Source organism: Primulina tabacum, chromosome 18 (assembly GCF_025594145.1).
Source record: "Primulina tabacum isolate GXHZ01 chromosome 18, ASM2559414v2, whole genome shotgun sequence".
Taxonomy (NCBI): Eukaryota; Viridiplantae; Streptophyta; class Magnoliopsida; order Lamiales; family Gesneriaceae; genus Primulina; species Primulina tabacum.
Genome location: NC_134567.1, coordinates 7,570,415 through 7,587,262, shown reverse-complemented (window position 1 = coordinate 7,587,262; position 16,848 = coordinate 7,570,415). Strand labels below are relative to the sequence as shown.

The following is a 16,848-nucleotide window of genomic DNA, read 5'->3' as shown; positions in this document are numbered from 1 at the left end:
AGTTGTTCTGGAATCTTCTTGACATATGCTTTGAATCCATATGTCTATATCCAAACTTTCCATTTTTGGAAAAAATTTCGAAAATTATATATGCATTGCATATTGTCTTCTATTCTATATAATTGAATCTGTTCTGAGCATGTTCATTTCTTGATTTCAGGAAATGGCTCCATCGACTCTACAACCCCGCACCCGTGCTCATGTTGTCATTCGTATGAAGCAGCTCGCCTTTGACTACCAATCCTGCCAACTTAAGCGACTTAGGGCCAGATTATGTGAGAAGAGACATGAGATCGAGACCCTAGCCACTGAGAAGGATGAAGTACGTGGCCAGCTAAACAAGGCGATTAACCAGGGTGGACTACTGAGAGGAGACAACATAGACCTTAGAGATGATATAGACCAGATCAAGTACCAAGAAGAAAGATTGCGACAATATATAGAGCGATACCGCAAGGAGTTAGAGGAAGAGGAAGAGATGTAGCATAATGCAGGGACAGGAAAAGACTGGAAAAAGTCTGTGATGCTATGAATAATCCCTCGCATGTGAGCCACCACCTAATCAAGCAGGCTGAGCACGGGTGCGGGGGTTTAACTGTACTACGAGGCTTGTTGTTTTCAATTGTGTGATTGCTAAACAACGCCGATGTCGACTAACCCCGGTCTTGGGACGTGAAGACCACCCAGTTTATATCATAATTTCCAATGAAATATCATTGTCTTTACAACGGAATAACTAAAAACGACAATTAATCCGGAAATGTTACAACTAGAATTAAATTTAAACTGAAGCTTATAATCTCGAAAATCACCAGCCCCAAAATTGGTCTTACTCTTCTTCTTCGAGCTGTTTCTCAGGCTCCTCTTCTTGCATTTGCTCCATCAACTGCATGAGCTGAGTATTTTCTCCCTTCAGCTGAGGCACCTGCGTTTTCAACCCTTGTATCTCTGCATCAGCTTCGCTCAACAACTGGCTGGCATGTTGTTGGTACTGCTGATGTTCCATCTTTTTCTGCTAATTCTATCTCCTCAGAGTCTCAGCTTGTTTGATTAGGCGGTGGCTCACATCCGAGAGGTTATTCATAGCATCACAGGCTTTTTCCAGCTTTTTCTTGTCCCTGGCATTCTGCTGTCTCTCTTCCTCTAACTCTTTGTGGTATCGTTCTATGTCTTTTCGCAACCTTTCCTCTCGGCACTTGCTTTTGTCTATGTCATCTCTTAAGTCCATGTTTTATCCTCTCAGTAGTTCACCTTGGTGAATCGTTTTGTTAAGTCGGCCACATACCTCCTCCTTCTCAGTGGCTAGGGTCTCGATCTCAACGCTTCTTCTCACTTAGTCTGGCTCTAAGTCGCTTAAGTTGGTGGGATTGGTAGTCAAGGGCAAGCTGCTTCATACGAATGACAGCCTGAGCACGGGTGCAGGGTTGTAGAGGAGTCGATGGAGCTATTTCCTAAATCAAGAAATGGAAATGCTCAGAAAAAATTCAATTATATAGAACAAAAACAATATGCAATATATATAATTTTCGAAATTTCTTTCCAAAAATGGAAAGTTTGGAGATAGACATATGAATTCTAAGCATATGTCGAGAAGATTCCAGAACAATTGACGGAATCGAATTCGAAATCTCCTATGAAAAGTTATAAGTTCTTCAGAATTTTCCTAAAACGGCAAAAACGTGATTTGGAGGCCTAAATGAAGGATTTTCGCGATTCTGACCCCTACCTCACGATGAAGTTAAGAAAATCGCTCGTTAGGCCGTTTCGGAGGGGATAACATCGGCAAGGGCTCTTAGGTGAGCCTTGGTGGTCCTAGACAGTTCAAGGCTGGTTTAGGTGGGTCTAGGTGTATAAAGTTTTTTTGGCAAATTTTTTTTAAGCTTTTAATTTTTGAAAGCCAAATTAAACTAGAACATGACATAAAAAAATAATTATAGGCTCGTGCCTTTAATTTTTTGGATTGAAAGCCCAATTACAACCACAATTTCTTGGCTTCCGCTTGCCCTAACACGTCACTCTCATTTTCTTTGTCTGTTTATTTCTGCACACATAAGAAAATCGAACCAGACCTTAAAAAGTAGTTTTTTCATTATTTTGATTTCTTTTGCATCACTTATTATTCTTTTCCTGCATAAGCAGAAGAAGCAGGAGGAATGAACCAGGTGTGAATTGGATTTTAACAAAGTTTGGGCTGAAATTTGGTCTAAGAACCATTACAAATCTCTTGATACCGTGAAATCCGCCTAGCGTCGCCTAGTCCCTGCCTAGGCGGTCTAGGCTTTAGGCACTAGTCTGACTTCCGACTAGCGTTTAACGAATTTTAGAACCATAGTTTTCTTACGGCTTCTCAAACCATGAATATACTGTACTCCCTCCTCCCCAAAAAGAATGTCAAGTATACGCAAACCCATAATGTCAGTTTCACCGCTGGATTGCATGTAGATCTTAATCTTAAAATGAAAGGATTTGTTCGATATAAGTGCAAGAATGGGAAGTGAAAGAACTAAAAATTCATGCTTATTCTTATAAAACTGACTTAATTGTTTCGAAACTCCTATGTATAAATTTACTGTGTTTGTATCGTGTCGGCTGAATTCGGATGCATACCATTTCACCATCTAGGCATCTTTATAAGGGAACTCAGTCACAGGGTGATTGATTTATGGAATGAACTTCAGTATTTTGATAAGGTCGAGGATTTTGAATACCATTTTGGATTGTCCTGTTTAATATCGTCATATTTGATTTCTCCACCTTCCAGGTGAGGATTTTGATCAGAGGATTATGGAGTACTTCATTAAGGTTATCAAGAAGAAGCATGGGAAAGACATCAGCATGGATAATAGAGCACTAGGCAAGTTAAGGAGAAAATGTGACCGTGCCAAGAGAGCTTTGAGCGGCCAGCACCAGGTCCGAGTGGATATCCAGTCTCTCTTTGGTGGTGTAAATTTCTCTGAACCTCTCACAAGAGCTCGTTTCGAAGAATTGAACAACGATTTGTTCAGGAAAACCATGGGACATGTTAAGAAAGCCATGAAAGATGCTGGGTTGGAGAGGCGCCAAATTGATGGAATCGTTCTTGTTGGTGGAAGCACCAGGATTTTAAAAATTCAACAGCTTCTCAAGGATTATTCTGATGGGAAGGAACCCAACAAGGGTGTGAACCCGGACGAGGCTGTCGCGATTGGTGCTGCTGTTCAAGGAGGAATCTTGAGCGGAGAGGGTGGTGATGAAACCAAAGGTATAATATTGCTGTTCTGATTTTGTTTACGACTTTCTGAAAATTTTGAAGCTGAAGTATTTGTCTAACTATTAAGCTGTGTTTGACACCAGATATTCTTCTCTTGGATGTGGCTCCACTGATCCTTGGCATAGAAACCGTCGGTGCGGTGATGACCAAATTGATCCCAAGAAACACCGTTATACCAACAAAAAAATCTCAAATTTTCACCACCTACCAGGATCAACAGACTACAGTCACAAGTCAGGTACCTGTCATCCGATTATCGAAAATAACAAGGAAAGCCTCGTCCTATGTGATGATAACACTGAATCCCTTTGAGGGTGAAAGAAGTCTTACAAAAGACTGCAGGTTGCTTGGGAAATTCGATCTCACAGGAATAGCTCCAGCCCCAAGGTTCGTATTGCTGTATAGACTTACCCCATACATACACCATCACAAGATTTCTTTCGATTTTCAACAGGTGTTTTATGTATATATTAACATCGTATCTTTTCTGCTTGAACAGAGGAACCCCTCAAATTGAAGGCCGATGCCAATGTCATTTTAAACGTCAAGGCTGAAGACAAGGCCTCTGGTAAGTCTGAGAAGATCACTATCACCAATGACAAAGGCCGTCTGAGTCAGGAAGAGATCGAGCGGATGGTCAAGGAGGCCGAGGAATTCGCTGAGGAAGACAAGAAGATCAAAGAAAGACGCCCGTAACAGCTTGGAGACCTATGTTTACAACATGAGGAACCAAATCACGACAAGGACAAACTCGCGGATAAATTGGAGGCTGACGTGAAGGAGAAAATCGAGACAGCGACAAAGGAGGCTCTCGAGGATGGACGACAACCACTCGGCTGAGAAGGAGGATTATGAGGAGAAGCTCAAGGACAGGGGCGGGAAAAAATACCGAAATACCGAAATACCGTACCGAAAAAAATACCGAACTTACCGAAAAAATCGGTATACCGAACATTTCGGTACGGTATCATACCGTACCGAAATTTTCGGCATCGGTATCGGTATGAAATATTTTTTTTTCGGTATTTCGGTATAATTTTTTATTATTATTTTTTTTAAATTTAAATTCGGTATACCGACAAAATTTTCGGTGTCGATACGTACCGGTATGAAATTTTTCCATACCGAAAATTCGGTATACCGAATGTGCGGTATACCGAATTTTCGGTATCGGTATCGGTATGGAAATTCCATACCGATATTTTCGGTACGGTATACGGTACCGTAGTTCGGTACGATATACCGTACCGTACCCACCCCTACTCAAGGAGGTAAAAGCAGTGTGCAATCCAATTATCACCGCTGTTTATCAAAGGTCTGGTGGTCCTAAGTCAGAGGAGGAAGATGTGGATGATTCCAATGATGAACGGTAAAAGATTCTTTAGTAGATTTTAGGTTATTTGGGTGTTCCACAATTGTTTTTCGCCTACGGTTTTACTTGTGCAGACGAAGAAAACTTGGGCATCGTGTGTTGCTCGCTTACAGATCGAGTAACTAACTACTGCGATGAGGTGATATAACGAAATAGGGTTGTACCGGTGAAGGATAGGTAGTAGTAAATAGAAACAAAAAATAATTTTATTGCATTTAAATTTAAGTCCAAGGTCGGTTTACAATGCATTTATGTTTTCCATTCAGTTATTTCTTCAAATTAATTTTTAATGAAAAATGACATCTCGCAAAAGTTGGAATTAAATAAATTAATCAGTGTTTTTTCCTAAAATATTTAAGATAGTAAAAACCCTCCATACCTTTAGTTTCAGTGCCTTACTGAACAATTCATATTAAGATAACAATTCATATTAAGATAGTAAATACTCTAGATGTAATCGACATGAATTAATCTAGCAAGGGCCTGTTTACGCGGGAATTTAAACATGGGATAGGTTCATCTCATGTTTGGTTACCAAAAACCAATTTAACGTACAACCGTTACCATTTGGCATGCATCGGATAAACATCAACTAGCATAGTATTCTAGAAATTACGCTATAATAAAATGAATCAAACTCGTGACTATCGACAATTGTTCACTTCTTCTTTTACCGTGAATGATTGATCATCAGACTTTCCGAGACTAAAAAAGAAAACGTGAAATATTCCCAAGGAAAAAGAAAAGAAAAGAAAAGAAAAGAGAACGACAGAAAAATCCCAATCCACACTTTTGTAATTCTTTGTACTTCATCCATCATCAGCTTGCCCTAGTTTTATGCCAACATTTATACAAGGGCATAATTTTCCCACCCCTCCCTCTGTGATTTGGCTTCTGTTGGAGAGAAAATTTTGATCTTTTTCTTTATTTCTTTTCTCCTTATTTAGATTAGTTTATAGTGAATCTATACAAATTTACGTCTATTTTAATGGAAGTAGAACGTTATCAGGTAGCAAAAAAAGTAGTTCTTTGACTAAACAAGTCATGCAATTAGATAATCGAAGCATACGTTCACATGTTTGATTATTCTGCAAAAGAGAAAAAAAGGGATGGGAATTTCCTAACAAGTACCCAACATTTAGATGGCATAGTATGGCAAAATCCTGGGTCAAAAAATACCACAACCCATGATATATAGGGAGGAAAAGATACATGAACTCCAAAAGGTTAAGATGCCATTTACGTGAGTGGAATTACCAATATGGAAAACACTGATTTAGCTATTGACATGCTGCATCCAAGGCCAGTTCGACTCACAGAGATCAGTAGCTGTGTTTCCCTCAATGTCCTTTATCTCTATGTCAGCACCGTGCTTCACAAGTAGCTCGGCTAAGGAAGCTCTATCACAAAGGGCAGCATAGTGCAATGCTGTTTGACCCTCATTATCCTATCAATGATTAATGCGCACAAGAAAATTTAGAAAGAAAGCATCGCGACAACTTCTTACTTGAATCTAAGCCACACATACATAAAATCAACTGGTATTCTGTAGTCTGTACATCAGAAGTTCATGTTCACAACAGCGGACATAAAACCAAGCTATTCCTTATGTCCATAATATTTGATTGATCTCATTAATAAAAGCATGTAAAAGAGGTTTTAATCGACGATTTGTCTTCACACGTAAGTACATAACAGTCGATGACCCATTTTTCAAAGCAAAAAAATAAATTCCCGATTTACTTTACCACAGTAACAGATATTCACAAGGAAAGTTTTCATATACCTTGATATTCACATCAGCATTCTTGTTAAGGAGGAGCGAAGTAACATTTATATGGCCACGATCCACAGCCCAATGCAAAGGAGTACGACCCTCGCTGTCTGCAACATTTCAAAAAATAACTAAAAACTGTATTAGCATCACATGTTAATGAAAATAACCATCACTCCGGAGCAACATAGTTGAGGAATTCAGAAATCAAACATTAATAAACCTTTCAGATTCAAGGGGACGCCACTCTCAATACACTTGAGCAGATTCTCTTCATCTCCTCCTTGTGCAAAGGAATGTATGGCATCCAATTTTCTGCAAAGAGAAAGGGAATGATGATGCTCAATTTTTTTCACTCCAAATCATGGTAAGCAAGGAAGAAACAAGAAAGATTGGTTCAACTTATTGATATTTAATGTGTAGGTGCCCCACAACATTATCAATTGTAGATTGACGAACACTTATCAGAAGCTTGATCACTCGGTTAATAGGATTAAAAAATAGCCATTCACCAATTAATCCTATACATAAGGTCTGGGTGAAGGATATGTGGGGGACGGTACCCAGTGTGAAATACAATCTAAAAAACATGGGGTGTGCTTACAAGGAAGTTTATTTTTTTGAGAATTCAGCTTTATAATGCAACTAAATGCTTTTTCCCATTCAATTCGAAACTAAATGGTGGTCTTTTTAACTTCAAAGTTATCAAGTAACCAGGAAAAAAGCACAAAGGTATACAGCCAATGACAAGATCTATCTTATTGCCTTCCTGAGCGGTATATGGATTGAATGAGCCCTCCCGAGACTCCGTGTCAAGACATAAACAATCCACAAAGATAAGATTGCACTCTTTTCCTTTTTTAAAATTTTTTATTATCTCCCCTGACCCATCTCTCTTACCACCTCTATTGTGCACAAGGATGAGGGATTATTTTGAAAGTGAGAACTCCAGGAGACATTAAATAAAAATAACAAAAGACTTTTTATCTTATCCGTTCTATATATTGTTCTCACACACTAGCATAAATGGGATAACATTAGTTGGAAACGACGGAAAGAGTCCTCTGCAATAACATAACTTCATAGAGAGGATAATGAGACCACACTTCACATGATGCAGACTACGGTAAAATGTAAACTCCAAAGAATATTTTGTAAGTTCAGAATCCTCACAAATCGCATCCGGGTTCATCCTCATATATAAAACTGCTAAAAACGGGTCCCATCGGTCCCCTGGAGCCTGCATTTGGTGCATCACTGATCTCTTTATCTATTCTCTTCTGCAATCAGTATGGCACCCAGGAGTAAAGACAATACCAAAAGTACAGAACAGTGTAAGCACAGATAATTTGGTAAAAACGAAAAAAACAGAAAACAATTTTTCTCACTGTTGCAGAACCAGCAGCCCAAGAAGGATATAATTCATTTACAATGACAATGTACTTTTCCATTGCTTCTTCAGGAGGCATAGCACCTAATTTTTGCCATGCTTGCCTGTCATACAAACAAACAAAAAACATATGTTCCAATGGTCAGAGATCTCCAGCATCAAGGAGCCCAGAAAACAAGCCATCAAACATGTGCACCAAAGCCACCCGTGACTTGGAGTTGCAAAGGTAATCTCCATAAAATATCACTAGGAAAAAATGATCAGATCCATACAAAGACAAATGAACATACCAATTGATGATTAAAAGTCATGAAGAAAATGCAAAAGCCACGGAAAATACATTAAAAGGCTGAAATTCTTCTAACTCAGGCACTGACTTCAGAAAAGAGAACAAAATATCCGTCACAAACTTAACTATTGAAGATCAACAATTATTTCGTTGCCGTATGCCTAAGAACAGATTATTCCTATTCTATCTTCCGTCCCAGGCCTTTTAATTTTCTAAAAGACAATAAACTCAGGCCTGATCAGTAGATAATGAAAAAGAATAGTAAAAATAAAAAGTAAAAACGAATCAAATAACAATTGAAACTTTCAGAAAATCAAATCTATCAGTTTCCCCACTTTCATTACTGCCAACGATGAATCGTAAATGACAATCAGAAATTCCAAAATACCATTTGGCACGAGCAGTCATTTTGAGAGCCGATGGCTGGGGAGCGGAACACCGTCCCTCAGTAGCAATCTTATACAAGCCGTACAGCTGCAACTGCACCTCATTGGACACCTTCAACGCCGCACGATCAACTGCCATCGCCGCCACGAACGCCGTTGCAGCACTAAATGTCTCATCCAACTCAGTACTCTCCACCCCCTCCCAATCATCATCACTGTCACTCCGATCACCAGTAACCGCAACAGTCTCATCCTCCGACTTCACATCTTCATCGATCAACGGCTCGGTTTCATCCAAAAACCTAGGATCCGGTTCAGATACCACCGGACTGGAGCGAGTGATTCGAAGGTTTTCATCGCGAAAGGTGAATATTACGGAGAAGAGCTTCGCAAGGAGGAACGAGAAAACGACGCCAAAGAATACCGACTGAAGGTACTGTTGCCAGTCAGCCATTGCAAACCATAAAAAGGATTCGGATATAAGATCAATACGAACCCTAGAAACGTATACGCGAATACGTATATATAGATATATGTATCATATACAACAAAATGAAAATTTGAGCGGCGGCGGTGGTGGCGGAGGAACGGACAGCGCCTCCTCTGACAGCCTCCTGCCGCTTCGTTTATACCGTGTATCCACTATTAAATGTTCGATCTGTGTTCCTACGGTTCCATTTTATGCAGTTCTTACAGTGCTCCTTTTTTTTTTTAGACAGTGCTCCTGTTTGTTAACATTGATCACGTGGTTTCGATTTGTATACACTTTGAGGTAGATAATTACGAAGCCCAAACCCAAACTTGTTTGGGCCAGAGCCCAATCCCACATAAATTTGTAAACCCAAACTTGTTTGGGCCAGAGCCCAATCCCACATAAATTTGTTTATACATATTCGTCGAACTTAATATTTCATCTCAAATTTATAATTTTACTATCATATCACTGAGAAATTATGTTTATGCGATGAAAGTAACAAATTTACAAAAACATGTGTAGTTTAACTAACTGATTTCTAACACGCGATTTAGTCGAATTCAAAATAATACAACATTTGTGTGATTGACCATTTCAAATTCTTCTTTCAAATATTTTCTTAAATCCAAATCCTTCAATTCATAGATAACCTAAGATTGCGCTTGAATGAAATGATTTCGAAATTCATGGATTTCAAATATATTTTGTTGTTTAGAAAAGTAATACCATAAACTTCATATCCATTATTTGAATATTTATATAATATTTCATGTTAATTAAGATGGATATCAACTTCACCCAATAATTATGTCATTTGAATCCAATTTAATTTGTATAATTAATGTATAAATTAGTAAAGTATAAATTTAAGATTTGATATATAATTTTATTGTTAACAATAAAATTATAACAAAAATTCCATAGATTTCTAATCTATCTCTCCAACTTCACCATAAACTTATTTTGATTACAAAAATATTTAAGTACTTTTGAATAACTAATATATATTATATGCAAACGACAGAAAAATATTGATTTTATAAAACTAATATCCAAATAATTTTATGATTTTATCCCATTTTAAAAATTATTATAATACGACTAACAAATAATACTTATCTATACTTTAAATGAGATAGAGCTTAGGATGTTTAGCTGCTATATACATTGTATAAATTAAATTTTTATTGACTTTTTCCAAATTTATTGCATCAAAAGAATTTTGTGATTGAAAATTTTTTTGAAGGACAACACAATAATTGTGGGGACCCGGACGCTAATCAAGTTCTTAATCATCATTGAGACTAATTAATCAATTATAAAACAGGGTCTAAAATTTTTTTTCTTTTTAAAATGCGGAACGTAGTGAAATCAACTAATATACAACTCAGTATAAAATAAAGTACATGTCCTGTACGGTCTACAAATCAGTAAAACTAAGGTTCAACATCTAAATATCAAGTGTCAAAACCCTATATACATCCAAGTCCGAAGTCTCCACTGTATCACGATCTCTCCTCATCTCCTGGACCCTGATCCTGTCCCACCTGTTGTCATGTACACATACAGACAAGACAACAGCCGGATAATTCCGGTGAGAATAAATCCCAGTATAAATCAACGAAACATGCAATCCTATAAACAAATATAAAGCATGTAATCAGGTAACAGATATATGTATCAAAATCTGAAACATAAACAATCGTAGACTGTCAAACATATACGTGACTCCACGTTTCAGACTAGACTCCATCCTAGTCTAGGGATCCCGGTTTCCAAATGTGGTATTCCTATATCGAATTCCGTAATAGAAGGAACTCTGTTCCTATTACTCGATATAACCAAATATGGTGTTCCTATATCGAATTCCGTAATAGAAGAATTCCAATCCTATTACTCGATATAACCAACATCCGGTGTCCTGACCTATCCGTCATGGACTGTAGCTCTATCGCTAACATCCCATCTTGAGACATCGTCCAATGTGCCCGTGGCGATCCCGCCACTGTCAGGCACTTCCGTCCCAAGATGTCTACTGTGAGGCCCGGGGCCGAAGAGGGCGGGGGGTGATCGCCGGTGCCATCAGTAGTTGCACGGACAATGAGCGGCTCCTGGCAGGCTTCTAGGTGAAGGGAACATGAATGAACCGACCCACACGGGAATGAGAGGGATTCCGAGACTGTTCAATGTAATGGACTGTACAGTTGAAGAGGGCTTAAAAAGATTTGATTTGTACTACTCATATCACGAAGGTGCATCTTCTTTTCGGTAGCTCATCACATAAGAACTCCAAAGTTAAGCGTGCTTGACTTGGGGCAATTTTGGGATGGGTGACCTCCTGGGAAGTTTCCCAGGGTGCGTGTGAGTGAGGACATAAGCACGCTGGAAAGACTCGTCTTGATACAGTGAGGACAGTCGTCGAATCTGGGGCGTTACAAGTGGTATCAGAGCCGACCTCTCTTAGTACGGTGTGGTTCGGGGACGAACCAAGCGGAAGCTGGTGGGCATGTGAGGCCCGGGGCCGAAGAGGGCGGGGGGTGATCGCCGGTGCCATCAGTAGTTGCACGGACAATGAGCGGCTCCTGGCAGGCTTCTAGGTGAAGGGAACATGAATGAACCGACCCACACGGGAATGAGAGGGATTCCGAGACTGTTCAATGTAATGGACTGTACAGTTGAAGAGGGCTTAAAAAGATTTGATTTGTACTACTCATATCACGAAGGTGCATCTTCTTTTCGGTAGCTCATCACATAAGAACTCCAAAGTTAAGCGTGCTTGACTTGGGGCAATTTTGGGATGGGTGACCTCCTGGGAAGTTTCCCAGGGTGCGTGTGAGTGAGGACATAAGCACGCTGGAAAGACTCGTCTTGATACAGTGAGGACAGTCGTCGAATCTGGGGCGTTACATCTACACTATCCTGTAACATCGTGCAATGTGCCCGTGGCGATCCCACCACTATCAGGCACTTCTGTCACAAGATTTCCCGTCCGATACCTGCTATCTATAAATCAAGAGAACAAGTATATCAATCAAATCAATGCAATATCACTGCAATAAAGTAAAGTATGTGCTTTAGGGAAACTCAAGTCTAAACCGACTCAAGTCGATCTCCCAATACCACATTGAATTATACCTTCCGTTTGTAGTCTCGGTCTGCCGCAATCTCAGTTCTGAACTCAAGACTATCTCTGTAAATCTGAAACGACATGTCGAGAATCATAATATCAATATTCTATTCTCAGTTCAACACTGAATCTGATTAATTTGGATTTAATCCAATTCACGACAGAACGACACAATCTCAGTATCCCCGTCACTACCATATCAACAGACATCAATTACAAATTATAACTCATATCCGATATAGTCTGTAACTCTTCATAATCCAAATCTGTCCGATTTCAGATCAATATAATCAGAAAATCATAACAATTCCATAATCAGTCTGTTTCTCAATCTGACTTCGATTCTATGATGTCTAACATGTCAAGAACATCATATATGAATCCTATTCAATTCTGACAATGACATAATTTCAAAGCATGTCAAAACGTAGCAAAACTTACGTCAAGTTGTAGCCTACGTTGATAGGATTGCAGTACTGAAGTCAGATTACAATTCGGACGGACGGATTGAAGTATAAAGGCGTAAGGATTTTTCACTCTTTCACAGAAACCTTTTCTCTATTCCTTCTGCTGGTTTTGAAGAATATAGCAAGATATACGTATATATATATATCAAGTTGCTCGGTTAATGATACGTGTCTATTTTTCATGAATTTCGGTCGGCGCTCGGGCGGTGCTAAACTACCGCTCGGGCGCGGCATTCTCTGTCCATGCGCTTGTTTATTATGCACTGGCGCTCGGGCGGTCACAAAATACCGCTCGGGCGCCGCATCCTCTGCCCAAAACATGCTCCTGTTGAACATTGGCGCTCGGGCGGTTATTTTCTACCGCTCGGGCGCCAATAGTTCTGTCTAAAAATTGCACCCTTCATATGCTTTGGCCAATCTGGTCTCGTAATATCCCGTCTATAATTATATCAATTCATAATCAATAATCTCATATTAACCGAATCAAAATCTCGGGCATTACAATAATTCTAGCGCAAACTCAAAATAATTATATTTTATCACTAGATTATTTGGTTAGTTGCGCTATCGGACCTGTATTATTTATACTAGTTATTATGCACACGCGATGCGTGTGTGTACAAATTTTTTTTATTATTATCGATGGACTAAAGTGTAATTTGAAAATTTATGGAGTGACTAAATTGATATTTGAATTGTTGAACTAAAAAAAAAAGTGTTTTGAAATTAAAACAAAATAACAAAAAACAAAAATGTAATATTAGTATCATATAAGGGTAAATTGGAAAGAAAAAATTGGTGTCCTCCTAGATAGTTACTATCATGTGCTCATCCTTAATATAATAGAATAGATATAATAATTTTATTATATATGTAATTGTGACAATAACAATAATAATATGCACAAAATGTTGACAAACTCTAAAATAATATGATAAAAGATAGGAAATTCCATGTATTTGGAAATGATATCTCTTCATTCCATGTTCTCTTGATCTTCTCATTGTATATATATTTATTTTTCACAAAATGAAAATAATACAATTAATATTATTGTTAGGTTGACTTAGATTGTGTTGTAACAAATAGGAAGCTTTAAGGACAGATTAATAAGACGTAATATGTTGCAATATGAATAACTGCGAAACGATTAAAATGTAATATGTAGTAACATAGACAACTGGGAAATCTAACATGAGAGCCTAGTAAGATTAGGAGTCATGTGCCTAGCTGGGATTTGACGATTGTGGCTCTATAGATACATGATACCATAGATAGCGCGCAAGAGAAAACATGCGACGACAGTGCGAGAGAGAGAGAGAGTTGTGAGAATTATTTAGTTTTATGAACTATTTTCTTAATAAGAGAGAAAATAGAGATCATGATTGTGCATGATCTAGGGACCATGATTCATATATAGACGGTCTATAATTATCTCATGATATTTCTGTTTTAGTCCATCATAAAATATAAATTGTATTTTCTCCTCTACACATAAAAAGCCCACAATATATTAGATACATAAAAGCCCAATAATCAAAACTTTATTCGATCACTTTAAACTTTGGTTTAACTTAATAGACAACACACAACACATGATTATTCACATATAACCTCATATAAATAAAATTGATCCACAATCTCCCACTTGGGTTTTATGTATAACCTTATAATTATGTTTGTGAAAATAACTTTACGAGATCAAAAATGTTGTCAATCCGAAATGAATCTATAACCAATCCGATCCACCAATTACATCAATATCGAATCAAAGCAGTCTTCGCTACACGCAAGATAACTAGACCCATCAATGATCACATATGTCAACACAACTGAATGACATAGATTATGAAGTGGACGTGTAGCATGAAAATTTCATGCAATGTGATTATGACATGCCTGTTTCCAACTGGTCCTCCTTAAATCTTATTGAGATCAAACTTTAAAATTTAAATCATAATTAGAGTGTGGCTTCACTTGAAATTATTTTTGCAAAAAATAAATTTACATAACTATAACTGAAAATATCTAAAACTGAAAAATATTTTAAATATAACAAACTCCCACTAAAACTGAATTTTCTCAATTGACATAACATACATACAAACAGTGTACTCATGAAAATGTTTGGGTGGTAGCCCCTTAGTAAGCGGATACACAATCATGGAGTTTGTACCGATATGCTTAATAAACAACTTGCCACTTTGAATTCTTTCTTTAACAACCATGAACTTGATGTCATTATGTTTTGACTTCGTCGAGTTCCTGTTGTTATTGGAATACATGACTGCTGATTTATTGTCACAATATATTCTTAGTGACCTTTCAATGCAATCAACAATGCGCAGTCTCACAACAAAATTTTGCAACCATATTCTATGATTGGATTCCTCATAATACGCTACAAAATCAGCTGCAATAGTGGAAGAGGCTATAAGATTCTGTTTAGCACTTCTCCAGGAAATGACACCTCCATCAAGGAGATAGATGTAGCCCGACGTAGATTTCATACTATCTAGGCATCCAGTAAAATTAGAGTCAGTATACCCAATGATCTCAAGTTGATCCAACCTCTAGTATATGAGCATGTAATCTTTTTTCTCTGTAGGTACCATAAAACTCTTTCGACTACTTTCCAATGTTCCACTCCTTACTTAGATATCTTCCCAATATTCATTCCACGTACGCAATAACTAAACATTTACAAACCTGAGCATACATTAGACTCCCTACTGCAAATGTATAGGGAATCTTCTGCATTTCCTCAAAATTATTCTTTGGGCACTGTTTGAGATTAAATTTGAGGGGGATTGTGCTCTTGAGTAGCGTTTAATGACCAAACAACTAGGATTCATTAAATTAAACCACGTAAGCGATTAAAAATTTTCCTTTTGGGTCAATAAAAATTTCGGCATTAACTCTCCATATGCATGACATCCCAAAAATTTCCAAATAACACAGACACCATTTATATTCTCGAAGTAAAGTCACAACATCAATTCACAAACTTACAGTTGAACTGGCCAAGACTAACGTATGCAGAGCCGATAAGACTTGATCACACAACTATCACTCCAAAACATCGTAATATATATATGTATGTAAATCCTCATGGATAACCTGCTATGATATAAAAAAACAATCACAACATAAAAAGAAAAGAGGGGTCAGGCCAGTTTGACGACAGTAAAATTATGACTAATATAATTGACATGAAATAAAATCAAGTGAAATGCAATGCATGTCAATAACAACAAAATAACAGATACAAAACGGAGCCCAAACGAATCGCATCAGAAACAGGAACAGTGGTCACCCGTGCCAGGAATGTAGCAATGCAACATCAACTTGCTGCTCATCCATGCATGTAGCATTGAGGGTCCAGGAGCAACCCAGTCAGTCCTCATGCAGTCATCAGGAGTGCTAATCCTATCATTCGCTCCATCGATGAGATGTCAGGACTGATCTGATCCCATCACTCGCTCCATCGATGACTCAACATCTGTATCAATAATGATGACAACAATAAAAGGAGTCAAGGCTCGGAATGCTATGGATTAATAGTTAATATGACTAGTCGAAAAATATCCCAAATATTCATTTCAAAATAAACATATTTTTATTTTATTATTTTCAAATGATAAAAATAAGGATTATTTATCAACTTAGCATAACAACTCAAAATAAATGCATAAATGCAATCAAATTATTCACATAAGTGTATAAAGCATGCCACAACTCATTAAAAAAAAATTAACGTCATCCGCGTCATTATAGACGTCGTAGTGAAACAGTTCATGCGTACCTCAACTGATACTTAATTTAATACTGAAGTATCCTAAGGATTTTCTAATCAAGAAAAACTTGCACTGTGAAATCCTCGGTAAAAAGACAACTAAACTCAAGCTCGATATAATCGCAAGTGCACGATGTCAAGTAATACTATAGTGTACATGAGTACGAGTATCGTTCCTCCAGATACTGTATTTCACAATTATTATTTCCAACTATTAAACTTTTAACAATGATGATTTGAATGATTACTGACTACTAGAATGATTAAATAATAAATCAACAAAATGATTCAAAGATTAGATGATGAAATTAACAAACTTAGATGATTAATTAAGGATTCAATGAAAAATGAATTTGTTGAGAATCTTGGTTCACCTACCTCTCGTTAATTTAAATAATTCTATTCTACAATGATCCACGCTTTTGACAGAATTTCCTAACCAATTGAACACGCCATCTCAAGCTATGCTAAACTAATTCAACACAATGAAGTAATTAAATATATTTAATTATTTATCAAAGA

General features: G+C 37.6%; 2 protein-coding genes across 3 annotated transcripts; one reads left to right on the top strand and one right to left on the bottom strand.

Annotated features, from left to right (window-relative positions):
• Positions 1-1,656: 1,656 nt before the first annotated feature.
• On the top strand, positions 1,657-4,255 carry LOC142533763 (luminal-binding protein 4-like). Its single transcript, XM_075640653.1, has 3 exons — positions 1,657-3,241; positions 3,334-3,637; positions 3,750-4,255. The coding sequence occupies exons 1-3, from the start codon at positions 2,785-2,787 to the stop codon at positions 3,802-3,804; spliced, it is 816 nt and encodes a 271-aa protein (XP_075496768.1). The 5' UTR covers positions 1,657-2,784; the 3' UTR covers positions 3,805-4,255.
• A 1,392-nt stretch (positions 4,256-5,647) lies between these two features.
• Positions 5,648-9,143, bottom strand: LOC142533006 (acyl-CoA-binding domain-containing protein 1-like). 2 transcript variants are annotated; one of them, XM_075639590.1, is made up of 7 exons: positions 8,464-9,143; positions 7,785-7,890; positions 7,570-7,676; positions 6,620-6,711; positions 6,409-6,506; positions 5,880-6,069; positions 5,648-5,785 (listed from the first exon to the last, which is right to left on the bottom strand). In XM_075639590.1, the coding sequence occupies exons 1-6, from the start codon at positions 8,913-8,915 to the stop codon at positions 5,899-5,901; spliced, it is 1,026 nt and encodes a 341-aa protein (XP_075495705.1). In that variant the 5' UTR covers positions 8,916-9,143; the 3' UTR covers positions 5,648-5,785; positions 5,880-5,898. The 2 variants fall into 2 exon arrangements, with proteins under 2 accessions (XP_075495705.1, XP_075495704.1); XM_075639589.1 differs by having other exon boundaries at positions 5,648-6,069; positions 8,464-9,142.
• Positions 9,144-16,848: the final 7,705 nt, after the last annotated feature.

Coding starts and splice junctions, on each gene's coding strand:
- LOC142533763 (XM_075640653.1), top strand. CDS start 2,785: ATGGAGTACTTCATTAAGGTTATCAAGAAGAAGCATGGGAAAGACATC. Junction 3,242..3,333: donor GGGTGGTGATGAAACCAAAG/GTATAATATTGC, acceptor GTTTGACACCAG/ATATTCTTCTCTTGGATGTG. Junction 3,638..3,749: donor GGAATAGCTCCAGCCCCAAG/GTTCGTATTGCT, acceptor CTGCTTGAACAG/AGGAACCCCTCAAATTGAAG.
- LOC142533006 (XM_075639590.1), bottom strand. CDS start 8,915: ATGGCTGACTGGCAACAGTACCTTCAGTCGGTATTCTTTGGCGTCGTT. Junction 6,712..7,569: donor GATGAACCCGGATGCGATTT/GTGAGGATTCTG, acceptor TTCTCTTTGCAG/AAAATTGGATGCCATACATT. Junction 6,507..6,619: donor CGTCCCCTTGAATCTGAAAG/GTTTATTAATGT, acceptor GAAATGTTGCAG/ACAGCGAGGGTCGTACTCCT.